The following is a 26,812-nucleotide window of genomic DNA, read 5'->3' on the forward strand; positions in this document are numbered from 1 at the left end:
AAGATAATGGTAGGACTTGCCGATCAGAAGGTCGGCGGTTCGAATCCCCATGACGGGGTGAGCTCCCGTTGCTCCGTCCCTGCTCCTGCCAACCTAGCAATTTGAAAGCACGTCCAAGTGCAAGTAGATAAATAGGTACCGCTCCGGCGGGAAGGTAAATGGCATTTCCGTGCGCTGCTCTGGTTCGCCAGAAGCGGCTTAGTCATGCTGGCCACATGACCCGGAAGCTGTACGCCGGCTCCCTCGGCCAATAAAGCGAGATGAGCGCCGCAACCCCAAAGTCGGTCACGACTGGACCTAATGGTCAGGGGTACCCTTACACTTATGAAGATAATGACGGAAAGGGCTGAAAGACGGTGAGCAAGACAAGGCTGAGGAGTATTGGCTTGACTAAGTACACCTGATAAATAAATAGATGAAGAAGAGTGTTATTTTCAGATGTGGTGCTTAGGGTTTTAAAAATCATTACTGCTTAAGATAGTGTACACCTCCTTAAATATGAGCAATCAGGAAAAGAATGGGCAAAGTTGGGTTACAACTTTCAATAGCTTGCATCTATGTTGAAAAAGAAGGTTGAATCTGACTAGCTCATCCTCACAGGAGACCAGAGGCACCATCTTGTCCAGAGGATTGAGGGCCCCCACGTCTGATGCCATGCAACATCCTGATGTCACACGGGGAACCCTCTGAACATTAAAAAAATGGGGGACCCACAGTGCATTGGCCCCCAAGAGCCAGCAAACTTGCAGGAGACCCATTGGAAACAATTGCTCCACTGCTGACCATGATATACCGGTAGTTCAGGGGAACCTGAGGGCCAAATGCAGCCCTCCATGTCTCTCCATATGCCTGTTGTAACTCTCGAAGGCACACACCCTTCTCAACAGACCACATCCCTCACTGGCCCTGCTTCCAAGTGTTTCTTCCTAGCGGGAATGTGTCCCTGAATGTCTCACCCCTTAGCGACAACTGTAGTTCAGCAGTATATAAACTGCAAAAACAAAATAAAATTAAAATTAGATAAAAAACTGATAATGCCTCTTGCCTGTCTAGATAGAGGATAGAAGAGTGTGTAAGAATTGGCTTAATGTAAAAGAAAAAGTAGTAGTAAGATTTACATGTCTTCTTCTAGCCACTTTTGCCACTGGAAAGTGTTCCAGGAAGGAATGCCATTCCCCACCCCAGTAGGGCTTTAAGAGGTTCCCTAACTAAAAGGTGCCTGCATTTGATACAATCCAGAGTTAATAAATCAAAACGATAAATCTCGGAATAAAAAATTGGCAAGATTTTTAAAAGTACTTAAGCCACATTCAATTTAGCAGTTGTGCCAGTGGAAACCAGCACAATGGGATTTCCCCCCACCCCTCCTCCCCCTGCATACCCTCCCCACGTCTGCTTTGGGTCAGGAAAACCCCCCAGAACAATATGTAAGAGGGGAAATTGTTCTGTATAGCAAGTATAAATACTTGCGCTGATGGAACAAATGCCTTATTGCAAGGTTGAATTCCACCCATAGGATTTAATCTTGTTTCTCTTTTGGCTTCTGAGTCTTTCTGAGATATTCTGCAGTTACGTTTTCAAGATTTCCTCCAGAACTGGGAGATTTAGAAATTTCCTTTTACTCCCTTTACAGCTGTGATTAACACGGCTTTATCATACATCTCACCATTTTAGGCTTTAAGAAATCCCATCTAATCCCAGTAGTGCCTATGCCCTGTAATTAATAGTGTATGCATGTGTTTTCGTTTTTCCTTCGGGAATCTATCATCTTAATGTATCAGTTTACTTATTGGCAAATCTCTGTACATGACTATGCCATGTAAAGGGAATTCCACGCAAAGCTGGGAAAATACTGCCGTTGGTCCCTGCTACCCTCAAAGCAAATAAATGTAGCCAAATATCTCCACCATATCATCAAGGAGAAACGTGTGAAAATATAAAATTCACACTATTGTAGGGCAAAATTATCACTTCAAACTTGTTAAAAAGGCAACTTCCTCTTTAATCTTTAAAGTGGTGAGTGTAAGATGAAACTTTCTTGGGATAACGCATTAAAGCAGCCCTGGCTGCCTACGCAAGAGAACTTATCTGTGCTTTGGTTATAACCAAATTCTAGTGGAGATTGCCACAAATACTGCAGCCATCCCTCTATGGGAACTTGAACTTCCCATCTAATCCCTTAAAAGCATTTTAGTCTGGCAAATTGGTCTTTGGTCATCTTAAACCAAGAGTCACCAGTGTCCTGGAACTCAGGGGAACATTTGCAAACTAGAGGAACTATGGCGGTCACTATCTGTGTACGCCAGCCATGTACATGCACCACAATCCGGTGCACACTGCCTCCACCCCTCCCGCAGGGCAATAAGGCTTCTGTTGGTGTTTGTGGAAGCGTCACAACTGGTGAGGGGAGAGCTAAGCCTCCCTTCCCCACCAAAATGTTCAGGGGCTACAACAGAAGGCTTCTTTCAAGCTTTATTTCAGTGGGGAAGGAAGTCATCAGGAGTCTGCAGATGCCAGAAAAGTCATCTACAGGCACATGTGTAGCTTGCAACCAATGTCTTAGGCAGATGCATCGTAAAGAAGAATGATCTTGCAAACACTCTGATGATTACACCCCTCAGTTTCCAGCAGAAATACAACATAATATGTAGAGGAGTGTATCAGGAGAGGCCTCCAATGCATAGTTAGCATGGCTTGTGCTTCATTCACACTAAACACTGACCTTGACATCTCACATACACACTCCTCTCAGAATTCCCTTGCAAGCTATTGTTGATTATTCTCTTGATAAATAAGCAAGTTGGGAAACACTTTTCCTTCAGTAGGGCTGCTTGAACAAATTAATGTGAACTCTGATATGAAGTGGCCTGCTGGACAACTTTTCCAGATTGCAACTTAATTGATCTACTGGCCTTCAGACTTCTCAAATATTCTGACTCTCTTCTTGGTTAACTGCACTTTTTTCATTGCTTTCTGAATTGCGGAAATGGGATGGAACAGACTTATCAGTGCACATGTGCCAACGTGACGTAGACCCGAAGTAGACTGATACATCCATTTATGGCCAGCTACTGCTGGCCAATGAGCCCCAGCATCCTCAGCGCCACTGTTAAGAGATGGTGGGGAGCTTCTCTCAATTCACACACAGCATTATTGGTCATATACCCCCCAAAAAAATACTAACTGCTGCCCATGCTTGGGTTTCTTACACAGTCATGCCTGCCCCTTGGATGTATTTAAGGAGATCTGTTTATGAAAAGTAAGCATATTTGTTGTTTGGGGTGCAGTATGATGCTTTAGAGATCTGTGGATGAAGGGTGATATGCAAATTACCATATTTTTTGCTCTATAAGATTCTCTTTTTCTCTCCTAAAAAGTAAGGGGAAATGTGTGTACGTCTTATGGAGCGAATGCAGGCTGCGCAGCTATCCCAGAAGCCAGGAACAGCAAGAGGGATCGCTGCTTTTGCTGCGAAGTGATCCCTCTTGCTTTTCTGGCTTCTGGGATTCAGAATACTTTTTTTCTTATTTTCCTCCTCCAAAAACTAGGTGCATCTTATGGTCCGGTGCGTCTTATAGGGTGAAAAATACAGTGAACAAATACATAAATAAATAAATAAATAGGTAAATTCCTGGGAGAGCTAAGGCTTTCAGAGTAAGCAAGAAAGAAAGCAAACAAGCAAACAAACAAACAAACTATATGTCCCTCTTAATTAAGGATAAGTTGTGACGAAGTCCCCAATTAGCTGCAAAACCCGACTTTGCATTTGAAAAAAGGGGTTAGAGATTACAATCAGAAATGCAGGCAAGCATAAGTGTCCAAGAATCCCCAGGCTGATAGTCTCTTCCTAAAGCTTTCCTGCAGTACATTCATTGCCTTTGAGAGCATTGTAGTAATCTGAACGGAAGTTACCAAAGCACAGATCACTTGTATTACCTAATGTCAAGATAATCACATAATGGCATATCACAAAACAGACAGAACATACAATGGCACTTTCTGAGAAGGGTGATGGTTCACTGCATTCCCCCCACCACCACCCCAAAAATACAGAGATTGAAAGAGATATTTGGATATTTGCCACCAGCTAATCATTTAAAAGATGATACTTTGCTCATTTTCATGTAGTTACATGATTTAAAAGTCAATTATATACATAATGAGGAACTAGATCTTCCTACTTTTCTGCTCAGATAGTCCTAACGGAGATTATGTGCTGTACTGCCAATGAATATCGTTCCAGAGGAACACTCTTTTTACGCATCCCCAAAGATGTATTTTTCACATCAGACATTCCTGAGAGAGAGGAAGAAAACACTGAAACATTCCAGGTCTTGCTTTTTTGATATGGAATGATGTGATAAACCAACAGAAAGTAATGATATCCCCACTCTGAAAGGCACGTGAGCGAATTCCGTGGATAGTTATTTGAAAGTAAGTTCCACTGGGTTAAATGCAATTTATTCCCAAGTAATTATGGGTATGAATGTGGCCAGAAATGCATGTTTAACTGAAGCTAAGCCACCTTAAACTAAGTGTGACTTAAAGGTAAAGGTAAAGGTACCCCTGCCCGTACGGGCCAGTCGTGTCCGACTCTAGGGTTGTGTGCTCATCTCGCTCTAGAGGCCATGAGCCAGCGCCGTTCGAATACACTTCCGGGTCACATGGCCAGCGTGACGAAGCTGCTCTGGCGAGCCAGCACTAGCACCACACACGGAAACGCCGTTTACCTTCCCGCTATAAAGCGGTACCTATTTATCTGCTTGCACTTAAGAGTGCTTTCGAACTGCTAGGTGGGCAGGAGCTGGGACCGAACGACGGGAGCTCACCCCGCCGCGGGGATTCGAACCGCCAACCATACGATCGGCAAGTCCTAGGCGCTGAGGTTTTACCCACAGCGCCACCCGCGTCCCCAAGTGTGACTTACTCCTAAGTAAAACACAATTGGGATTGTGCAAGAAAGAAAGAAAGAAAAGGAAATACTGGAAGACTCATTCCCAATTATAAACTGTGTTGAAAACAAAATAATTATTATTTGCCTGCCCTTCATCCTAAGGTCCCAGGGTCAGTTACAACATTAAAACACAATATTAAAATTCCTGCAATGCGGGCCATTGGACCGGATGACCTTTGAGTCAAAAAATATTTTATTTGGAAAGAAGTATTTCTTAAAGATTAAAGCTGTTAAGAGGTCAGAACGTCCAGTCACTTAATGTGGTACAGTCAACATTCCTCACGTATAATTTTATTTTACTCAAGAAAGAGATAAAGAAAAAACCCACCACAGATTTGTATTCTAGAGGAAAAAATAAGTCAGCCAACGTTTATTTTATGTACTTTTTTGGTGTCAATTCATGTTGTGTCTAGAATGTGGGGCAATTCCAGACAGAACAGACAATACGACAATACCTCAAAGATAATTAGGAGGGTTATTTTAAACCAGCCATGACTTACAAGGGGTCTTGGGGGTTCTCATGTTACTTTTCTTTTCCTTAGAGGGGCAAAAACTTTACACCAGTAATATGAGGATGCTTCTGTAATGGATGACACAAATGAAGCTACTAGGAACATTAACGGAGCTAGGTCTTTCTCAATGGTCCAGATTTTGTTGTGCTCAAATGTTCTATGGGAAAAGATCCTGCTAAACCTTCTTAGATACACTAATAGCCAAAATTGTGGAAACCTTTAGGAAAAGTTGTATTTCTGAGGTTTGAGGGCTCATCACATCAGTCTTTTTAAGAATAATACCATAAAAGTATATATCATTGGAAGGATAATTTAATGTAAACTATAATGCAACAAACTGTGCTGAGTTATCTTTATTCTATCAAAAGTTATAGCCAAATAAACCAAAATAAACACAACTGCCTTATGTAACAAGGAGTGGATTTCCTTAACTCAAAACTGACCAATGGCAAACAGAGTGAAGAGAGCTGACTGGTCACCTAGAAAGCAATGCAGTAGCCCTGACTAAAGGCCAGTCACTGACTACAGAACAGAGAGGGAACCTCCAACCTGTGGCGTCACTTGGGCCAAGCCCACCTGCCATACAGCCAATATCATATACGGACATCAGATGAAGTTGAATCTGGGCCAGAAATGGATTTGGAGGCAAGGTGCTTTGAAGCACCAACTCTCAGCTGATTATCAGGGCTTCAAAGTACAGAGCAGGCCTCTCTGCAAAGACCAACAACCAGCCAATCACAAAGAGAGTCCTGCATAGCCAAGAATCAGCTGCACAGCCAACATCTTATTTGGAATCCATCTTCCAACTGAACTTGATAGTAGTAGCTCGTGAAAACAGAGAGATGGAGCCCTCTCCGTGAAAGTTCAGGTGGCCACAGCACGTCTGAGCAAAGAGTTCCACCATGTTTGCCTCTGTATTCTTGTAGCCTTTAAAGAGGAACTTACGTAAATCCATACCTGCAGCCTACAGAAAACCCCCTCTAGATATTACTAGAAGTGCCAACAGTTCAATTTGGCAAGTTTACTAGCATTAGGCTAGCCACACTTCTTCAGTCATATACCCAAAGCCACTCTCAACATCTAAACTGATTCCTCCACTGCTCCATTTATCATTATCCAGATCAGCTCAAGGGACCCAATCCCTCCTGGGAAGCTTTCCAAGGCCACACGCTAATTATGGGCAGGTTCAGAGGCAAATGTGGGCAAAGAAACAAATGTAATTTCCCCCCTTCGTTCACTACGCTAGTTTCCATATAAACTCACATACCCTTCTCTCCTCTTTATCTATATAAGCAAGAGGCATTATTAAGAGTTCAAGGGTGCATTCCAGTCACGGGGGGACACTCCAGGAGGCTACAAAGCAGAATCAGTAGGGAGTGTGGCCTGGGGAAAGCTCTGGGGGCTAGATAAAAGAGGCTTCATTCCGCCCCCAGGCCTGAGGTTCCACGGCCCTGATCATAGGGTTACGGTCCCCTTGCTAAGTTCTACCATTACTGTGCATTAAGTCATCACAAGTTATGCCCATGATCTGTGGCAATCTATATCTGCTTAACCAATTCAATCTGCTGCCTAATTCTATTCACACCTTGATCAAGTTTAAGGCAACTTGCTTCTGGTTGTGTTGCATCACAGCATGTGACCAAACACGATGAGGCATGATTTAACTCAACGTTTAATACATTTTCCTATAAACAGGAGAAAAGGAAAGAATGATTAGATACAAGGTTTAAAGGTGTTTTGTTTTGTTTTGGAAACAAAACAGCAGACTCTGATTTATATCTTTGTAAGCAGTTCATGAAATAATTTGGAAAAAGATCTAGCCTGAGTAACCTCTGAGGTCAGCCTGAGGAAAATGCCTGCCATCGTTCAATTACAATCAGAAATAACACCCAAAGCCACATGATCACAGAAGCCATCAGCCACAGCTGACTTGCACTAGGACACATGGTTGATTATAATAACATAGGAACATATATGGGTCAGATCAATTGCCCTTCTAGTCCAGCACTCTGTTCTTGCAGTGGTCAAACAGACAGTATTAGAAACTGAGAAATATACGGTAAGCTAGGTGTTACAATCACCAAAACAGAATGTTGCCATTTGGGGACCAGACAACTCTAAAGTTCTATTTTTCAAAACGATTTTTTGGTTCCTGCAATTCATTCTCATTGTGCAGATAAAATATAACGGATAGAATTCTACAGGGTGTGTTGCTGCTGTGTGTGTGTGGCAGTCAAGAGCCAAGGATCCCCAGGTACGCACCTCCAGATGGTGGAGACGGCAGGTGCCATCCTGCCACCCCGGCATCTTCACTTGGCAGCAAGTGGCCAATAAGGTAAAGGTAAAGGGGACCCCTGACCATTAGGTCCAGTCATGACCGACTCTGGTGTTGCGGCGCTCATCTCGCTTTATTGGCCGAGGGAGCCGGCGTACAGCTTCCGGGTCATGTGGCCAGCATGACTAAGCCGCTTCTGGCAAACCAGAGCAGCACACGGAAACGCCGTTTACCTTCCCGCTGGAGCAGTATCTATTTATCTACTTGCACTTTGATGTGCTTTCGAACTGTCAGGTTGGCAGGAGCAGGGACCGAGCAACAGGAGCTCACCCTGTCGCGGGAATTCGAACCGCCGACCTTCTGATCAGCAAGTCCTAGGCTCTGTGGTTTAACCCACAGCGCCACCTGTGTCCCTAAGTGGCCAATAGCCAGGGGCAAAATGCTCCTGGCGCCTGGAGAATTTTGAATGCTGTAATCAGATGTCTATAGGATGCCTGGTGTTGAACACAACACCACCCTCATCACCTGCAGTTCCCAGAAACTTGGTATAATCTTGCACACTGCTTTGCTCACATCTACACAGCATGAAATGCATTTATGCACCAATTATTTTAGATCCACTGATTATGTCCTTTTGCTACAACCGATGTGCTACAATCAATGTGATTGTGACATGAAAATGTGTGTTGTTTCTAATCCGTTCCAAGACAGAAGACTTTGCGTTTCAGAATCGCGCTGAGCAGACTATATTCCTAAAGAGGAAGCAATGGGGTACAACAAAGCAGAGCTCAAAATGATCAGCTTGCTGCAACAAGGGCTGGATAAGACATGTTGAGCCACTGCCTTCATTCCAGTTCTTCTATAAAAGGACACATTTGTTAGGAACTGCAGACTCTTAAAGGCATAGCTGAAGGCAGGTGCTTTTCCTTCACTACACGGTCTCCCACCCTGTGTGCAACCTGAGGGTCTTGGCTGTGTTTCTATTAAGTCCTGATGCTATAGTATGCACAGTGGTACCTCGCAAGACGAAAAACGCGCAAGACGAAAGAGTTTTCCGTTTTTTGAGTCGTTCCGCAAGACGAATTTCCCTATGGGCTTGCATCGCAAGACGAAACGTCTTGCGAGTTCTTGCGAGTTTGTTTCCTTTTTCTTAAAGCCGCTAATAGCCGTGCTTCACAAGACGAAAAAACCGCAAGACGAAGAGACTCGCGGAACGGATTAATTTCGTCTTGCGAGGCACCACTGCATTTCAGTAGCCTCCTGCTTGTCAAGTTCAGGGAGCCCCTATTCACCCGTATCAGGCTCAAAGCTAGGCACCTGGTCCAAGTCCTCAGGCAGGGGTCCTGCAGCCTCTAACTTGGTATTCTGCTTACTGCTGGACTCCAGTGTCAACATCATCATGCACTCCACGAAAGTCAAATATGCCTCTTACTCATCAACCTCTATGGGGAAAGGGAGGGGCCACATTACAAAAACTGCCCCATCGAAAGGCCGGTCACCAGAGCCAAACTGACATGCTTAGAATGCAACTGGAGTGAATTCATACCGGCTGAAGCAGTCAAATGCCTGCTTTACCTTACACCCAGTTCACCAAGCATTCACTGCACCAGACCTCAGTTGACTTTAAATAGCTTTGCAGTGGCACGGTCAATGTGGATGCAGTTACAAACTGTACATGCTAAAGAAACCACATGACTTGCTTCACCTGGACCACAATTTATAGCCATCTGTTCAACCACCATATTGTCCACTTACCAATGTGGTCACAGCATTTGGTGCAAAGTCAATCGCAAGGTAAAACTAAAGCTGAAGTATTGGTTAGGTCTGTCATCTGTCAAATATTTTCTGTTTTATATACAACATTAAAAAGAAGTCCAGATCATCAAGATCAAATCTGGCAACGGTCTAGGAATAACTTGAAGATGATTAAGTGAAGGTAACATCACAACAGCCAGTTCTACAATGTGCTACATCGTTGGACCAGGGAATCACTTTTTAAACAAAAAGATGATCGGTCTGTGACAGATAAAAACCCTGTTAAAACTGCCACACTGTGTTTGTGATCTTGACCGCAAAAGAAGTGACTGACTTCTCTTTTCACCCAAACTTAAATAAGCAGCAGTCTACATATAGACAAGGTTTACATTTGCGAATCATGCTTCATCGTGCAAGTCTGATTGTAGACAATTGACTGAGGAATAGAAAACATAACCATATTTAAAGGATATTCAAGCACAATCTTGGCTTCTTGTTTTAAAGACTCATTTTCCTAGCACAAAATGTGTCTTGCCCCAATACAAATGTTACAAGAATTCCTATTCTTAAAGTAGCTTGCTTTTCATTATTTAATTTCACCCTAATAAAACATTTATTTTCAAAATACATTTATACTTTTAAAACTAGGATGAACTTGATCTGGCATCACCTCTAACCTCTTAGGTAGGTATTAATTATCTCTGTGTTTTTATCAAGCTCAAGTCCAGAACATGAACAACAAAAAAACCTACATGCAGAGCAGGGACTGTGATATTTATATCCTTTCAGAAATATGTCTACGGGGTGCCTTTATAGAACATAAGCTACCCATTTCCAAATGTTTAGAGAATAGGTTTTCAAGTAATAACGTCAGAATTTGTTTGGGGGGAGGGGCACAGCTCTAAATATATATGAACACAGTGAATGCACTTCTCATCTTTTGATTTGTTATCTCTCACCATAATTTCTGCATGGATTCAAACATTACAAATTTTATTAGATTTCGAATTCATTTAGTTATGGATTTTACATGACTGCTTTTACCTGCCTACACTCTTGAGATTTGTTCAGCGGGCATGAAACACATTGCTCAAATGTTCCTGCAGCATTTTGTATGCATTGTCAAGTTTCACACTGCTAATCTCCTAACAAGCTCAATTTGGGGATTTTTAATGTCTTTAGGCCAGTTTTCAAAGTCCAGACACAAGCTTTGCAAGTTTGTTTGTTTTTGACCAACCATGCACCAAGAAATTTTAAATGCACACAGCAAACAACATTCCAAGACAAAGATTTAAAGGTATTTGTTGTTGAAATATAACAAAGCAATCTACCTCCTTATGTGCATTTCTTTTTTAAAAAAATTCCCTGTCAGTTGTGTAATACATTTTTAATTATGATGTGCAAGAGTTTGCAAGAGAACACCTGATCAATTAATCATGAGTGCCTTCTTAGGTCTCCTCTGTGAATTCTAGCCTTGCACGTTTATCTGGCATGTTGTAGGCATAATACATTTCAATTAGCTCCCTTTGAAAAAGAGGCCACCCATTCTTCAACAGAAATTCCAGCCACTTTTCACTGCATATAGAACCATCTTTAAGGGTAAAATGCTCTTCAGCAGTGAACAAGCACTGCTTTGAAAGATGGAAATAAAACCATATGGAAGCTTTTTTAAAAAAATGAACAAGCATGCCTCACAACGATACAAATGATTTCCAAGAGTTGACATCCTCAAAACTGAAGCTTTTTGCTTTTGTTTAAAGAACAGATATTTTGCAATAATTCCAAATGCTCTGAAGGATGAGCATGGTATGTCATGCTAGCATCACACGAAGGTGTAAACCTTAACCTTAGACACAAAACCAGGGAATTCTTACAAGTGTAGAAGTTGCAACGCAACCATGCTGTTCATATATGGAGTTTCCTCATTCATTCAAATGCAGGAGGTACACCTGTGTAAACCATCTTCCATAAAAGCGGGTCTGTTCCCTCCATTGGAATGAATGAATGAGGCAACTTGTACATCCAAATGCACACACAGATCTCTAGAATAGGATTGGTTATACAGTGGTACCTCAGGTTACATACACTTCAGGTTACATACGCTTCAGGTTACAGACTCCACTAACCCAGAAACAGTGCTTCAGGTTAAGAACTTTGCTTCAGGATGAGAACAGAAATTGTGCTCCGGCGGCGCGGCAGCAGCAGGAGGCCCCATTAGCTAAAGTGGTGCTTCAGGTTAAGAACAGTTTCAGGTTAAAAATGGACCTCTGGAACAAATTAAGTACTTAACCCGAGGTACCACTGTACAGTATACACTTCCTTACATGCAAACATTCCTACCAAGTTTTGACTTTCTAAAAATAGATAACAAACCAACTCATATGTGAACATTTAAACTGCATAAACAAAAATATCAGACAGAGATCATTTGTTTTGAGTTCAACCAGCATGCAGGTTTTACTAGGTTTTACTATGATTTTTGCTATGAAAGGTTTACTAAATGTTTATTTACTAAGATGTCCATTTGGAACATCTTACATAGCCCCCGTTTCAATGAATGGTAGTTGCCCAGCTGCCACATTGCAATATTAGACAACTTCTATTCATTTCCATGGGCATCCAACTGATTATACCCAGCATAAATGAAGCAATGTTGATATGATTCAGTTGAAGAAACTAAAGTCAAGTCAGACTGGTACCTTTAAAATCATCAATTACCGTATTTTAATAGCAATGATCTGACCTTTGACTAAATTTATTGTGAACAATAGTGAGCAGCTTTTGTCTTCACAAACTTAGCAAACTCTGCAGCTCCAAAATTAAACTGCTTCAGTCTGTAATTCTGCCTAAAATTCACTTTATATTCCAAAATGTTCCTACAAATGTAGGCTGGCTATTATTTCTCCATAGGCTTGAAATCCTAAGCATCCTTTTAAGTCCCACTGAAATCAATAGGGTGTGCATTAAAATAAGTTTGGTAGGAAGTTTATTTGTTGTTTAAGCTCTATAAATGTTTAAATGTCCCTTGCTGTAAACACAATTTTAACTGCATCTTATAAAGACTATCCCTAACACTTATTTTTGCTTGACCACTTACAATGTAATCTTATATCTACTCAGAAGTAAGCCCAGTGTGTTCAGTGGGACTTGCGCTCCCATGTAAGTGTGTTTATGATTGCAACCTAAGAGGTTCAAAATGATAGAACTTACTTTGAGTTGTAGATATATATCTCTTTTGGATATATATCTCTAAAGCACAGGTACCTAACCTACAGCCCTTCAGATGTTATTGGACTCCACCTCCCATCATTCCTGGCCACTGGTTATGCTGGCTGGTGCTGATGGGAGCTGGAGTCTAACAACATCTGAAGGACCGGAGGTTAACTACCCCTGCTCAAAAACTACATAAGGAACAGCCAACTAAGAATGCTACAGGGAGGCTAGGGTGACAAAACCCTTAACAAAAGGGAATGGACCACTTAGCTGGCTGAATATACCTTTTTAAACTTCAGCTGCTAAAGAGAGAAAAGGGGAAGAGCAAATTGAGAGAGAGAGAGAAGGGAAAGGTTTTCTGTAATGATATCCAAAAGTTAAAATAAAACAGACACAAGACCACAGTCAGTCCCTAAATAAAATAAAATTTATCATAACTTGCTGTGGTATTTTATAACCCTGAAAACTATCAAACATAACAGGACAGATTCCCACAAGCACAAACCACCATACTAAAAATTATCTATAATCTGAGGAGCCCACAACAGTATTCTAAAAGGCATTCTGCCACATAGCTTCTAACAATTACACAGCTAAAGAATATACACCACAGTTGACATCCAGGTTTGGTAAGACTTTGTTTTCAACAATATACAGTGGTATTTTGGGTTAAGAACTTAATTCATTCTGGAGGTCCGTTCTGGAGGTCCGTTAAGAACTTGAAACTGTTCTTAACCTGAGGTACCACTTTAGCTAATGGGGCCTCCCGCTGCCGCCGCTCGATTTCTGTTCTCATCCTGAAGCAAAGTTCTTAACCCGAGGTACTATTTCTGGGTTAGCAGAGTCTGTAACCTGAAGCATCTGTAACCAGAAACGTCTGTAACCCAAAGTACCGCTGTGCTTGTAAATTAAGAGTGCTGGTGCTAACTGCTGGGTGACTTGTCTACAGAAACATGACTCCAGTGTTTATTTTCAAAGCTCCATACAACTGTTTCTTAATGTCACTAGTATTCTTCTGGTAAATATATATATATATATATTAGCCCAGTATTTGTACATTTGTTAGATAAAAAAGTTCTTTCATTTCCACTGAACCTGAAAGTCTTTTCAAAAACCAACTGAGGATGAAAAGGATTCACCCCTTCATTACAACTAATCTGTTGGTGTCTCCCATCTCCTGACAATATTCAAAATGTAATGATGGTTTCTATTTTCTTTCAAAAACTTGCCTCCCAAATGAATCCAGCAAAGAACATAAGGCATAAGTTAGCATAGTGCCCTAGAACACGCCCTATAATAATTTCTGATAATTAACACTTTTTCAGAAACATCCTGATTCTCATCAAGCCATCATTGGTTTTATGCCCATCCACACGTTTAATGAAACACTCAGCTGCAGCAGACAGTTTGGATATAACATAGAAGCCTGCAGAATTAGCATTTTTAGTGATAAGACATTCAAAATGTACTTAATTCTCAGCACTCAATTTTTATTTCTTCTACAGCAGCACCCTAGAGTGCAGAACTTAAATATGTTTAAGTAGCAACCAAGGATTGCTAATTTCAGAATGGAAGGAAAACTGACCCGGAATGTACTGGCTCCTCCTACAACACCCCTTCATGAAATATTATTAAAATGGCACAAACTCTGCAGATTAGATGTTCCACAACTGAAATCCTTTGGACATTGACTGATAGGTGGGTGGTAATATGAGCAAACCTCACCTTTTGCGCTGCTTTAGAGGGACTCTTGTTTTTGCTTCCTTTAGGTCTTCCTCTTGGTCTTTTAGGAGATGGCTCTCCCATTGGTTCCTAAACACAGGAAAACATGCTATTGTGGCAATAATCTCAATAAAGATCTGAAACACAACGCAGGACACTTAACATGCACAAAACAAACAGTGTCAGTTACTCAATCAGTTTCAATAGTGAAATAAAATAAAAAGAGCAGAAAAATATTAACGTGAGTGCATTTTACTAAAACATTTGTTCATGCCTACTGGAAGTGAATGACAAACTAATGAAAATGTGTGTATGATCTGACACTTTGGATAACTCTTTCCATTCTTTATATAAACTTCCCCAACCTTTATAATCAAGGATGACGTCTGCAATTCTAACCATTCATGGCTTTTCACAATCGATTTATATTTACTCATTTAATTTACATTTGCAATCACATAAGAGGTTTAATTTCGATGCAGATTTCCAATATGAAAGAACTTAAAATACTGAAGTCTGTTTAAATTATAGGTTTCTTTAAAAAAAATCTGAAAGTTACAAAGAGTTGTGTCTTGTTCTATAGCTTAGTGTTGTATATTGTGTGGAGCGCTGTCCTGGTAATCCTGGGCTTCAAGGTATACAAAAACACTGATTGTTTTCACTCTGTTCCCCAATGGCTTCTCTGTTTGATAGTAAATAAAATCATCATCTGAATATGATTTCAGTTTTCAGATATTCCAAATATTTATTCAGTGAATCATATGGACTAAAAGAAAATATATATCCATCTCCTCCACATCCACTTCCAAATACTGAACATTTCATTTGGATTACAGGATGCGGTAAGACTAATTAAATTCAGTTTGTTAAAGGAGTCTTGGAATTCTCCCTATTGGTAAACTCTTGGGCTAGAAAGGAAATTTAGTGACACAATATCCTTCCAAAGGAGTCACAACAGAAACAATGCTGAACACTGAATGGGAGGGGGGAAAGAGGGGAGACACATGGGGGGGGGCTCTTTCTGTGAAATCCACTGAAACCCTAAACATTCCATTCTCAAATCTCTCTCACACACACTTTTTGCGGGGGGGGGGGACAGGCTGGGGTAGGTGGGTGAGCTGGGAAAGGGAAGGAACGTCGTGATAGCTCAACAAAGGTAACGCAAGGGGAGGGGGCTTGCAATCCTTCCGAAAGGTATTTTATTGCATTTCGCTCGAGAAAGGGGGGGTGGACATAGGATCGGCTGGGCGTGAGGAATTTGGGGGTGCTCATCCACCCTCGTTCTAAGAGGCGCCCTTTCAGAGGCGTTTCTGGGCTCAGATCGGTTTGCTGATCATCTGATTTGCTCTGAAAGGAAGTGGTTTGACGATAATGAATGAAGTAAACTTTTTAAAAAAAAAAGAAAGGGGGGGGGAGAGAAAAGCCCGCGGAAGTCAAGTTTTAAATACACTTCGCGTATCCCTATTGCCCGATCGCTATTTCCGAGGATCTCGAAAACACTGCAAGCAGCAGCAGCAGCAACGCCGGCCAGGATGCAGTTTTCTCCATGCCGGCTCCGCAGAGCTACAACTGCAATGCTTAATTGGTTGCATTCGCAGACTTGTGTGCGTGTGTGTAGTAGAGAAAAAAGCCCGGTATCCCCACTGGCCTGTTTACTTAGAGAAGTACAAAGTATTTCTGGCGTTCCCACTGCCTTGTGCAAAGAGGCAGCGAGAGCCAGGGGTCTTTCTTACATGCTCGGCGAGCAAAACCCAGCTCGATTGTGGACTGCAGGAAAGTGCCCGAGGAGATTTGGGGGGGGGGGTCTCCCAAGCCAGAATCACCCCTCCTTAAAAAAAAAAAAAAAGCAAGCCGAGTTTCCCGGTGCGTGGGGTGGAATGTGATAACGCAGACATGCAGGCGATCAGGGAGGGTCTCCTTTTGTACATATGCACCGAAGGAGTGTGGCGCGTTTTTTAAACCCCCCATAGCCAAGATAAGGAGGACCGGGGACGGCAGTGCCCTCTGGGAGACCAACTATACACACACACAAAAGACTGAGACGTAGCAAAGGCAGTCGGGGAGTCCAGCCTGCCTGCTGCTCCCCTTGCACACCCCTCCAGTTTAAAAATCTGCTCGGAGCGCTGGTTGGTGGGATCCGAGCTGCTCTGCGCTCCAGAGCCTAATAAACCCTCCCGGGCACACAATAGAGAAAGGCCGAGGGAAGTTTTCGCCTTTTAAAAAGAAACAAGCGCGCGCGCGCCTGGAGAGACAGACAGACGGACAATCCAGCACACACACACACGTCCCTCTGTCCTCGCCAAGAGGGACTCCCCCCCCCCATCCTCTTTCCCGCAGTCAGCAAATGCACCCGTCGCCACAACAATAACAGCAGCAGCAACCACCACCACCGTCGCATCTCCAACCACGCGCCGCTTCCTCGCCGCCGGGCACGTGCCCTCCCGGTGTGTGTGTCCCCCCCCCCCGCCAACCCGGCTTTCCGCGCGCTCTCCGCGTCCAGGCTACTAACTTGGGGTTGCTTCCTGGGTCTGCCGCGACCCCTCTTCGGGGGCTCCGAGGTGGCAGGTTGCTCCTGGGAAGCGGCGGCGGCGCTTCCCGAAGTCGAGGGCTGGCCGGCTCCTTCGCCTCGCGCGCTCATCGTGGCTCCTGGCTTGGGCTGCAGCCGCGCTCTCGTCGCCTCCGCGCTCGCTCGCCCGCCCGCCCGCCCGGCCAGGCACCTCGGAAGAAAGCGGCAGGCGCCGAAGGCGAGCTCGCGTGCGCGCTGCCCCCAGCAGCAGCAGCAGCAGAAGCACCACACCGGACGTCCTGGTGCTGCCAAAAGGAGAAAGGGAGGAGGAGGAGGTGGCGACGACGGCGGTGGTAATAATGGTGGTGTTGGGTGTTTGCTGCAGCCTCTTTTTGCAATTTGGAAAGGCAGGAGGACGCAGCTTTTGGAAGGGGGCTTTCCCCCCTTTTTTTCCTTTTTTGCTTTCGGGGGGCTGTGGGGGGGGGGGAGAGAGACGTCGAGGCTGGCTTGCAACGCCGCCACGAGAGAGCAGGAAGGGTGGGCGGTCGGGCGGGACGCGCGCGCTCCTCGTCGTAGGCGAGCGGGGGCTCCGCAGCCCTCCGGTGCGTTTCAGCTCCAGAGGAGACGCATGGCAAAGACGCGCAGAGGACCCAGCGCGCCTTTCGGCTGCCTTGAATCAGGCACGCCGGGAGAGGAAGAGAGATCGGAGCGGGGGGGGGGGGGGCTTGAAAATAGAGCTATAGTTGGATAAGCGCGGAGGGATTGGACGACAAGGGTCTCTCTCTCTCCTCCCCCCACCGCCAAACAACCACCACGATGCTGGAGCCTGGGAGTGAGCTGCCTGCTGGGGATGGGAATAGGAGATTCCTGCCCCCGGTGGCAACTGGGATGAGGGTTGTGAGGTCTTTAAAAAAATAAATAAATGGGGAAATGGGAGGGCGTTGGGGGACGGCGGAGGGAAAGGCCACCATGAGGAAAAGGAGACGGCAAAGCTACCGGGGGGGGGGACGGCGGTTGGGGCTGGTTTTGGACCAAAGAAATTACAATATTAGAAAGATAGCAGCAATGGATGGAAGCGCAGCCCCCCTGTAACTCCTCAAGTGGCCGATCAGTTTTGGTGCCCAGCAGGAATGCAGCAACTACAACTGGTACCTGTCAGATGTTGGTACTGGTAGCCATTTTGGGGCCAGGCCACCAAATACTGTTGAAATCCCCTCCCAGCACATACAACAAGCCTTTTTGGGGTCGGACTGGGCCTCAGAGACCAGTACTTCTCAAATTATCTACCGGGGTTAACAGTTCCTGCTCTGTGCCAGCCACAGTGTGTTTTTGGTTCTGCTCTTCTCCTCTGAAAACCTCCATAAATTAATCAGGGGTTGCTTTTTCTAGGTGGCATTTTTCAAAACGACTACTAAGGTGACTCAGATTTCCCCCTGGGAAAAGCATCACTTTCTGCTATTCAGAGGTACCAAAGAAGTTGGCACAGTGGACACTGTCAAGAAAGAAAGAAAAGGTTGCTTCTGAGAATCTTGCTCTACGCACACCAAACTATGGCTGGGTTCACACATAACGCTAAGCCAAACAATGGCTTAGCCTGAATGAACAAAGCTGTGGGTACCCAAAGGAAAAAAAATGGCATCCATTTTGCTGTCTCCCCAGCCCTGCTGCCCTATCCAGAACCAAGGTGGTTCTTGGTTTGATGGCCATAGTTTGCTTGGGAGAGACTGGCAACAATTCAGGGTCCACATGGAATGCCAAGTCAAACCATGGCTTAGCCTCTTATACCTGGTTGACCATATTCTGACATAACTTTTTATTATTAGTGATCACTTTTATTTGACGGGTGAGTTCTGATCCTTTTTTCCTACCATTTAAGAAATTAACCGACTGGTCAAAGAACTGGCAAGTTAGGATCAAAACCACCACACAACATTCATTTATCTCCTCTCTCCATTGGTTTCGTGGCCTTTCCTGGCTCGTTCTGGTTGCCGTTCACAATGCTATGGTGACAAAAACCTCAAATGGCAGAACTGCCCTCAAACTCTAGACCAGCCTTGCCCAACTTGATGCCCTTGGTGCTGGATTACAGCCATCATGATCCCTGAATATCAATGATGCTGGGTGAGACTGATGATGGGAGTTGTAGTCCAACAGCCCCTTGCCTGCATTGTCAATGTCTCAGTTCTATTAGTCTCATCCGCTCATCTCAAACCTTATTCTCCTCATACCTTGCTTCATATAAAAAATAAAATTATTATTATAATCCACATTCCCGCTTAAATCCATTGCTCATTCTGCACCCTTCCTTTTGCCTCTGAGCTTCTTTACCTCCTACAATCTTTTCTCAGTGTAAGTTTTTAAACCTCAGCCGAGCTGACAGCATTCTCGTTCCTCACAGAATTTGCCTGTAAACTGCTTAAGTTTCCTGAACAAACATTCTGAGCTATCCCATAAGCTCAGCCAATCTGTGCTAGAGATCTGCAAGCCACAAAAACAATATTGATACTTGGAACTATTATAAGTTATCTGAATACAGAAAACATTCTTCTATGTGATGCATGTGTATACTTGCATGTCTGTGTGTAAATGGGTGGCTCATTGTTAAGTTCAATTTCCACTGATAAATATAAACTCCAAACGCATCGAGACCGAGAGGCCAAATGTAGCTCTTCAGTCTTCTCTATTCAACCTTCCAAAATATTTGGCGATCTACCCAAAAATTAATCCAAGCCACACCTCTTACTGGTCCTCCTGCTCCCAACTGCTCACATGCCTCTGTGGCCAGAAGGTGTCCTTGGACAGTGATAATTCACCTCACTTGTTTGGAGGGCAGCTAGAGAGGGACCACTGTATGGGTGGAATGTAGACTAGTGTCCAAAGGGAGGAGTCATATCCATTGCCTCTGGCCCCACCCATCCCTGTCATGTGGCCCCTGGGAGGATGGACTTGAGGGAAAGTGGCCCTTGGGAGGACACTTGGGACTGAGCTGGCTGTAATGGACACCTCAGAGGCAACAGGGTCAACTCAAGATGAAAATGTTAGGGCTTTGGGCAGTGCAAGGGTAGAGAGGATAGGAAGATCAGGGAAATGAGAGAGTGGAAAACCTGAAGATGCTGATGATTACCTGTTCCAAAGTAGGGAGCAGGAACACAAGTGTTCTCTCTGACCTGACATCTAACATAAGGTATGCCGGTGGTCCTCCAGAAGCAACCACAGAAAATGTTATGATGGGGAATGGAAGATAAGCAAAGTTTGACAGCTTCTCCAGAGCCTTACATAGTTTCTTATATTATTGTTGGTATTGTTATGACTTGTATGCTACTTTTCAGAATCAGATCCTCCCAAAGCGGATTAACAGTCAAACAACTTTGTTAAATAATCATTCAAATCAGTTAAAATAACTCAGTAAATAGAAAACAGTCAGGCAGCAGATAAACAACAACAGACCAATGTTCAGCCACTGCAGTCCTTCCCAAGACAGGATCACATGTGATATGTCACAATCAGCTCAGTTTGTCTCAATCAAAAACCGATTGATAAATGAAGATCTTTACACCTCATCTAAAGGAAGTCAAAGTGAGAGTCTCATGCAACTCTTGAGGGAGAAAGGGGGGGCGGGGCGGGGCACCATCAAAAAGGTGGCATCTCCTGTATCCACCAATTTTAGCCACTGGTAGTTCCAGGATCAGGACTTCTGAAACTCATAGGAGTGCAGTCAGTCTTCAAATAACTCGGTCCTAAACTGTTAAGACCATAACTAGCACTTTGAATGGGCGCCTGCAAACAGCTAGCTCGTGCCACTGGTACCATATTAGAGCAATAGGCTCCAAAACAGCTGGACAGCTGCAATTTGCACTAACTGAAGCTTCCAAACCATCTCCAAAGGCAGTCCCTCATAAAGCATATTGCAGATGTCAAGGTTAGATGTAACCAGGGAATTGATAAATAAGACCAGAACTACCATACCTGCAGTGGACCATGGCTGGTGTATCAGTCCGAGCTGATAAAAGGGGCTCCTACCCATCATGATCACCTGCGCTTCTATAGATAACAAGTCTAAGAGCTAGGATAACAAGTCGGGCAGCAGCAGGACTGCAATCCCATCCAGAACTGGTTGAACATCACCTTCTAAATTGAGTGACTTGCCCACCCAAAGCAACTCCATCTTACCTGGATTAAGTTTCGGCTTGTTCCCAAGCAAGCAACCTGGGTTTCCTGGAATCTTTGCAAATGAGTAAAAAGAAGCAAAATGGGCTTAAAATGAGACTAAGAAGTAGTGTGAAATCCTGGTGTGGAGAGGGACCTCAAAGACAGAGCAGAATGAACACGGGTTTTTGGGAGAAACTCTTAAGGATTATGTTTCCCACCTGGTGGGGTTAGCCACTCGTAGGGATGAATCAGTTTCAGTATCTCATTTTTCCAACCTTAAGTTCCCCACATTTTTGCAGAAATTTGCAATTTACTTTTAACAATCCTTACGAGTATTCATCAGTGGAAATTTCACCAAACCAACATATTTTTGTATACTGTTTTGATTAGTGTTGCAAAACCCACTTCAAAAATGTCTTTTCACAAGCCGTTTCCCCTAATTGTGTTTTATATACCGTATTTTTTGCTCTATAAGACTCACTTTTTCCCTCCTAAAAAGTAAGGGGAAATGTGTGTGCGTCTTATGGAGCGAATGCAGGCTGCACAGCTATCCCAGAAGCCAGAACAGCAAGAGGGATTGCTGCTTTCACTGCGCAGCAATCCCTCTTGCTGTTCTGGCTTCTGAAATTCATAATATTTTTTTCTTGTTTTCCTCCTCCAAAAACTAGGTGTGTCTTGTGGTCTGGTGCGTCTTATAGAGTGAAAAATACAGTATTCTATAAGCTGCCCAGAGTGGCTCGGGAAACCCAGTCAGATGGCCCCGGAATTTATTATTATTATTATTACTCTTATTATTACATTGGATATTTGTATGTTATTTTCACTAATAACACACATTCCCCAAATAATTAAAGTTTTGTAAACATTGTTTGGTACAAGAACATCATTACAAAATTCAGATAAGTATGACTTAAAGAGGAAAGCTGTGTTTTGGTCTCCCATGTTGGTTCAAGAAGTGCAAACCTAGGTAGTTTCTCATTAAATGCACTTCCTGTGATGGACATATCTATTCTTGTGCACATTGGTACTTGAACCCGCGTCACAAAGTGCAAATTCAGGAGGGTAGATGTGTTTTGGTATGCTGGCTCAAGAAGTGCAAAATGAGAAGTTTCTCATTAAAGGGCAGACAAAATCAAATTTCTCTCCTGTCCCTCACTGCTAGCCTACTTCCTTGAGAACTCTGAAAAGTTAATACTTTAATACACTTCTCCTGTGAATCTGGTACACATTAAGCCAGAAGAGTTTGTGGGCGAGATGAGCTACAGGTTTGGGAGCAGTGACCTAGAACATCTCTGGATTTGATGCTATGTCCAAACTAAGATGCATCATAAAAGAGAACAGATGTTTCAACCAGGTCATCCTCACAGTACTTTCCTCCAGAAACCCTGGGTAGCAAACAAATCTGAGGCTACTACTGAAGTGGAGATTTTTCACTATTCCCTCAAATCAGGTTGATTTTTAACCCTCTTTCATCCCCCTGTTCCGAAATGTTAGTGCCATTTAGAGACGTGTTTCACTATCGCTACACAAAGATGTCATCACATTGTCACTGGGTAATTTAAAATACAGGCAACCCCCCATTTATGCACATTCAATATGTGTGTGACTGCACACACACACGCACACATCGTGCCAAACCCAGAAGTGACCCCAAAAATCAGAAAAAGAGGTGGAACGGGGTGTTTGCAGGCTTTTCCAATGGGGTGCGATTTCACTGGTGCACACGGTGCCTCGGAATGTAACCCCCACATAAATGGGGAGTTGCCTGTATGTGACTATTTAGATAAGTGGCAAAAGGCATAGAATCACCAGTTTAGCAGTGGTGGTTAGCCGTGGAAACAGGAAAAAGGGTGTCGTGTCCAATTCACAGAATTTTAAATCTCAAAATGAACTTTCTATTTCTTTTCCTTTCTCTTTGAAATCCTTTAAAAAAACCCGAAACGTGGCTTCACTTTTAATTTTAAAAATGCTATATTGACAAATATATTTCCCCCAAAAATATTTATGTTCTACTTTTGTACCAAAATATCAGGAGGCATAGGTTGGGCTGGCTCCAATGTTGGTTAGTTCCTGATACCACTTTATCCCATACCAGGCTTTTTGAACTGACAGCATTAATCTACGTAACATAATATGACAGTTGAGTAATTGTTCTTTACCGATTTTGATCTTGTATTTTCAAAGAGTTTACTGATTGTTTTGATGTATTTGCTGTGCTGTGACTGACACTGGGGTAGTTCATGGCAGAGGGTGGGAAATGAACCCAACGAAATAAATAAATTCTGCTAATGGCGATAGCCTGTCTCTATCAGCAGATAGCCTGAACTTTAGGGAAGAAAAGTATTATAGGCATGAGACTTGTTCAGACAATTGTTAAAATGTACATTGTAGTATGACTCATGGGATGGGTGGGTTGATAGAAATTTTACTATTGTTTTTGGTTGTATAAATGATTACTACTTAGCAGTGTTTATTCTGCTTGCTGCTAGGAGATAAAAGCATCCCAACTAGAATTGTGAACTTGCTCGCCGTTACATGCACAAAAGGCCTACTGAAATTCAAGGGGCGTATCTGTTCTTGCCTCTGCACAGGAATGCAACAGAGAGGGAGACAGAGAAAGAGAGTGTGTGTTTAAATACACCCAGGGTGGAATCTACACACATATAAAAACTGTTCTGAAAATGCTTTTTAAAAAAGCATTAAAAAAATACATTGAATTTTCCATAAGGCTCACCATCACCATCTAGTGTCACGTTGTATATTGCACTTAAAACACACTTAAAACCTTTTATTTGCAGGTAGTTGTAGGTGTAGCTGAGTCCCAGAAGCTTTAAGACTTTGGTTTGATGCAAAATTACCTAAAAGCAAGTTCCACTGCAATCAATGGGATTAATTAGGCTCATGCTCGCTGAACATATATTCAACCTAGGTTGACAACATTTGTGGTTCAAAATGTTGCAAATCCCCTAAGAGGATAGTTTTTATTCAGGGATTCAGCCAGACCTTCTAGTGCCATGTAAGGCTACCAAAGAGGGAGCAGGAGTTCTCCTGAAATGATAGTAGAGGGCAGGATGTGTGGTCTGGGTGCCTATGGAAAATATGCATTACAGTATTCTGGTTTATACAAGCCGTAAATTATTGTTGTTCACCAGAAAGGATTAGCAGAACTGCAGGCCTGTGAGTGCAGGACTGCAGAGACCATTTTGTCCTAACAATGGCTGGCCCAACATTTCTCATTGGTGTATTTCATTTCAGAACTGCTTTTAGTCTGTAAATATTGTAACATCTAGTGATGATGAGCAAACCCACTTAGACTTGATTTGTATTGGGACCAGTAATTAAGAGTGATATTAGAGGGCTTATCATCATCATCATCATCCCCCTGATTTCAGTCTAAGTCAGATTAAAAACTATGGGGAGAGGAGAATGGGCTGGAGTTGTGCACATTATGACCATGAGAGATTTGTATAGCGCGTGGGGTGATTACAAGTCTTAGTAACAACACTGGGAGTCCTTTGGCTCCAGCACTTCCTGTTCATATCCAATGGGAGTCTGTGACAATGTTAAGTGAAGATGCTGGAACATTCTGATGCAATTAATAGTTCCTAAACTTCTTCCAAGGAATCCACGCTTCCTGGGAATCCAAACATACAGAATTCAGGGACCATTCAAGACTGCAAATATATTTATTTCTCTTATATTCACTTAAATGAAATAAATAACTTGCACTCATGTACATATAAGTCCGTTGCAAAGCAGATTCACCTATATGACAGTGATTTGGTAACTGTGAAGCTAAAATACTTTCTGGGGATTATATTAAATTGTTTGTCTCCGGACTTCCCCAAAAGGTACAGTTTGTACGATAACAACACATCTTGTCATCTTTGTGATTTGAAAATGATATATGTTGTATAATATACTTTGAACTGCACAGATGTGCAATAAACACATGTCTTTATTACAGGCTTATGCAGCAAAACATCAATGAGGTGTGGCTCTAGTACAAATTTTGCTTCGGGTTCACTTTGTTCCTTCATCCACCCCTGTTAATTACACAATGAGCATATGCCCTGCAGAGCTGCTCATTTATTTATGATTATATCATGGCTTCTCACCTAAAAAATTTACAGGGAGGCAAAAAAACCCTCAAAGGGTGCTGAACAGCAGACTAGGTAGAAGTAAATATATTTTTTAAAGAGAAGCTCCCTTCGTCCCGCCTGCCTAAAAGCCTTGCAGGTTCAGACTCCGCCTTCCGGAAATAGCTAGCAGTTGGGAAGCAACCCGGCTGCCTGCCTGTAATCAGTGGTGCCAAAGACTATGGAAACTGGCTTTGATGGGCAAATTAATGCAGCAAATATGCGTGGCCAATGGTCTTACCTAGTCATATTTTTAGAAAAAGATGGTATCCATTCCTTCCACATGTTAGCAAAGACCTTTCAGCCAGACTTCTTACTGAAAGCCATTAATCATTTTGGACAGGTGTACTTAACCTTGTGGTGATTTTTGTCTTTTGAGGGAGACCCGATACATGATTTGAATGGTCTCTGCTGATGTTTAAGAACACATGTCTACCCTGCTGCAAGGCGAATATGTTGCTGTTGGGGTAAACACTGAAAAATCAATACAAATATAGCTTTCAAAAGGGATGATCATGTCTGCCCTGCATCCTGCAAATGGTGCGTCACTGTTTATTGCTCACCTTCATTTGATTGTTTGTTGCTCAGTGGAGGGCACAAAGAGCTGGCTGTCTAAAAACACTCGTTTCATTCTTTGTTTCCTTGTCCTTATATCTCACCTCTTACTTCCAGTGGAAACCCTAAGTCGTCTTTATTATAAATAAGTATATCTGGAATAATGCAACAGCATGGCATGATCGTATCTACTTGTAAATAAGCATTTTTTAAATAAAAAAATCACTTAAAACCATTTCTACAAACACCTGATAAATGTTATGGACCTTAGCAATGAATGCTACTGATTTCCTGGTTGTCGGTCCTTTATTTTACATTTATTTAACTTTCCCATGAAATGTCCAAGGTGCCTAACAACGTCCAAGACCAATATAACAAACAACAGTGCAACAGCAAAGCGAAAAACAGCACATAAAGTCTAAGAAGTCAATCACTAAAACACACACACACACACACACACAAAATCTTCAGAAGCAATTTCTCACAGAACACCTCCAAAATCCAATACCAAGAGGTCCAAAAGTGATTCCTACTGCCCCAAGATGTTCTGAAATGAGAGCTATTAACACCTGCAATAATAGGCCATCAGCAATAGAGGAAAGTGGGCTTTCAAGGAAGAGTTCTAGAGCTAAGGCACATCCACAGAGAAGACCCTCTCCTTAAAGGTAAAGGGACCCCTGACCATCAGGTCCAGTCGTGACCGACTCTGGGATTGGGGTGCTCATCTCGCTTTATTGGCCGAGGGAGCCGGCGTACAGATTCCGGGTCATGTGGCCAGCATGACTAAGCTGCTTATGGAGAACCAGAGCAGCGCATGGAAACGCCGTTTACCTTCCCGCCAGAGTAGGTAACTACTTGCACCAGGAGCAGGGACCGAGCAACAGGAGCTCACCCCGTCATGGGGATTCGAACCGCCGACCTTCTGATCGGCAAGTCCTAGGTTCTGTGGTTTAACCCACAGCGCCACCCACGTCCCTTACCTTAGCCCAAGACAAATGTGCTTCAGATATTGGTAGACCACATAAGAAAGCA

The 26,812-nt window shown here is 43.1% G+C and overlaps 1 protein-coding gene and 1 long non-coding RNA gene across 4 annotated transcripts in view; one reads left to right on the forward strand and one right to left on the reverse strand.

Annotated features, from left to right (window-relative positions):
• The window catches only part of HMGA2 (high mobility group AT-hook 2), a 135,466-nt gene extending 117,636 nt beyond the window's left edge, over positions 1-17,830 (reverse strand). The window contains exons 1-2 of one of the 3 annotated variants that reach the window (XM_081211872.1): positions 16,941-17,830; positions 14,435-14,521 (exon numbers count right to left, since the gene is read on the reverse strand). In XM_081211872.1, the coding sequence (XP_081067998.1) occupies positions 14,435-14,521; positions 16,941-17,069 (216 nt within the window). In that variant the 5' untranslated portion in view covers positions 17,070-17,830. Of the gene's footprint in view, positions 1-14,434; positions 14,522-16,164; positions 16,885-16,940 lie in introns of those variants that run through there. The other 2 variants (XM_081211873.1, XM_081211874.1) reach the window with 2 other exon arrangements.
• LOC308596668 lies at positions 17,172-19,598 on the forward strand. Its single transcript, XR_014012633.1, has 2 exons — positions 17,172-17,290; positions 18,327-19,598. It is a non-coding gene; the product is annotated as an uncharacterized lncRNA (long non-coding RNA).
• The last annotated feature ends 7,214 nt before the right edge of the window (positions 19,599-26,812 follow it).

This window comes from Podarcis bocagei (genome assembly GCF_964188305.1).
Source record: "Podarcis bocagei genome assembly, chromosome: 10".
Taxonomy (NCBI): domain Eukaryota; kingdom Metazoa; phylum Chordata; class Lepidosauria; order Squamata; family Lacertidae; genus Podarcis; species Podarcis bocagei.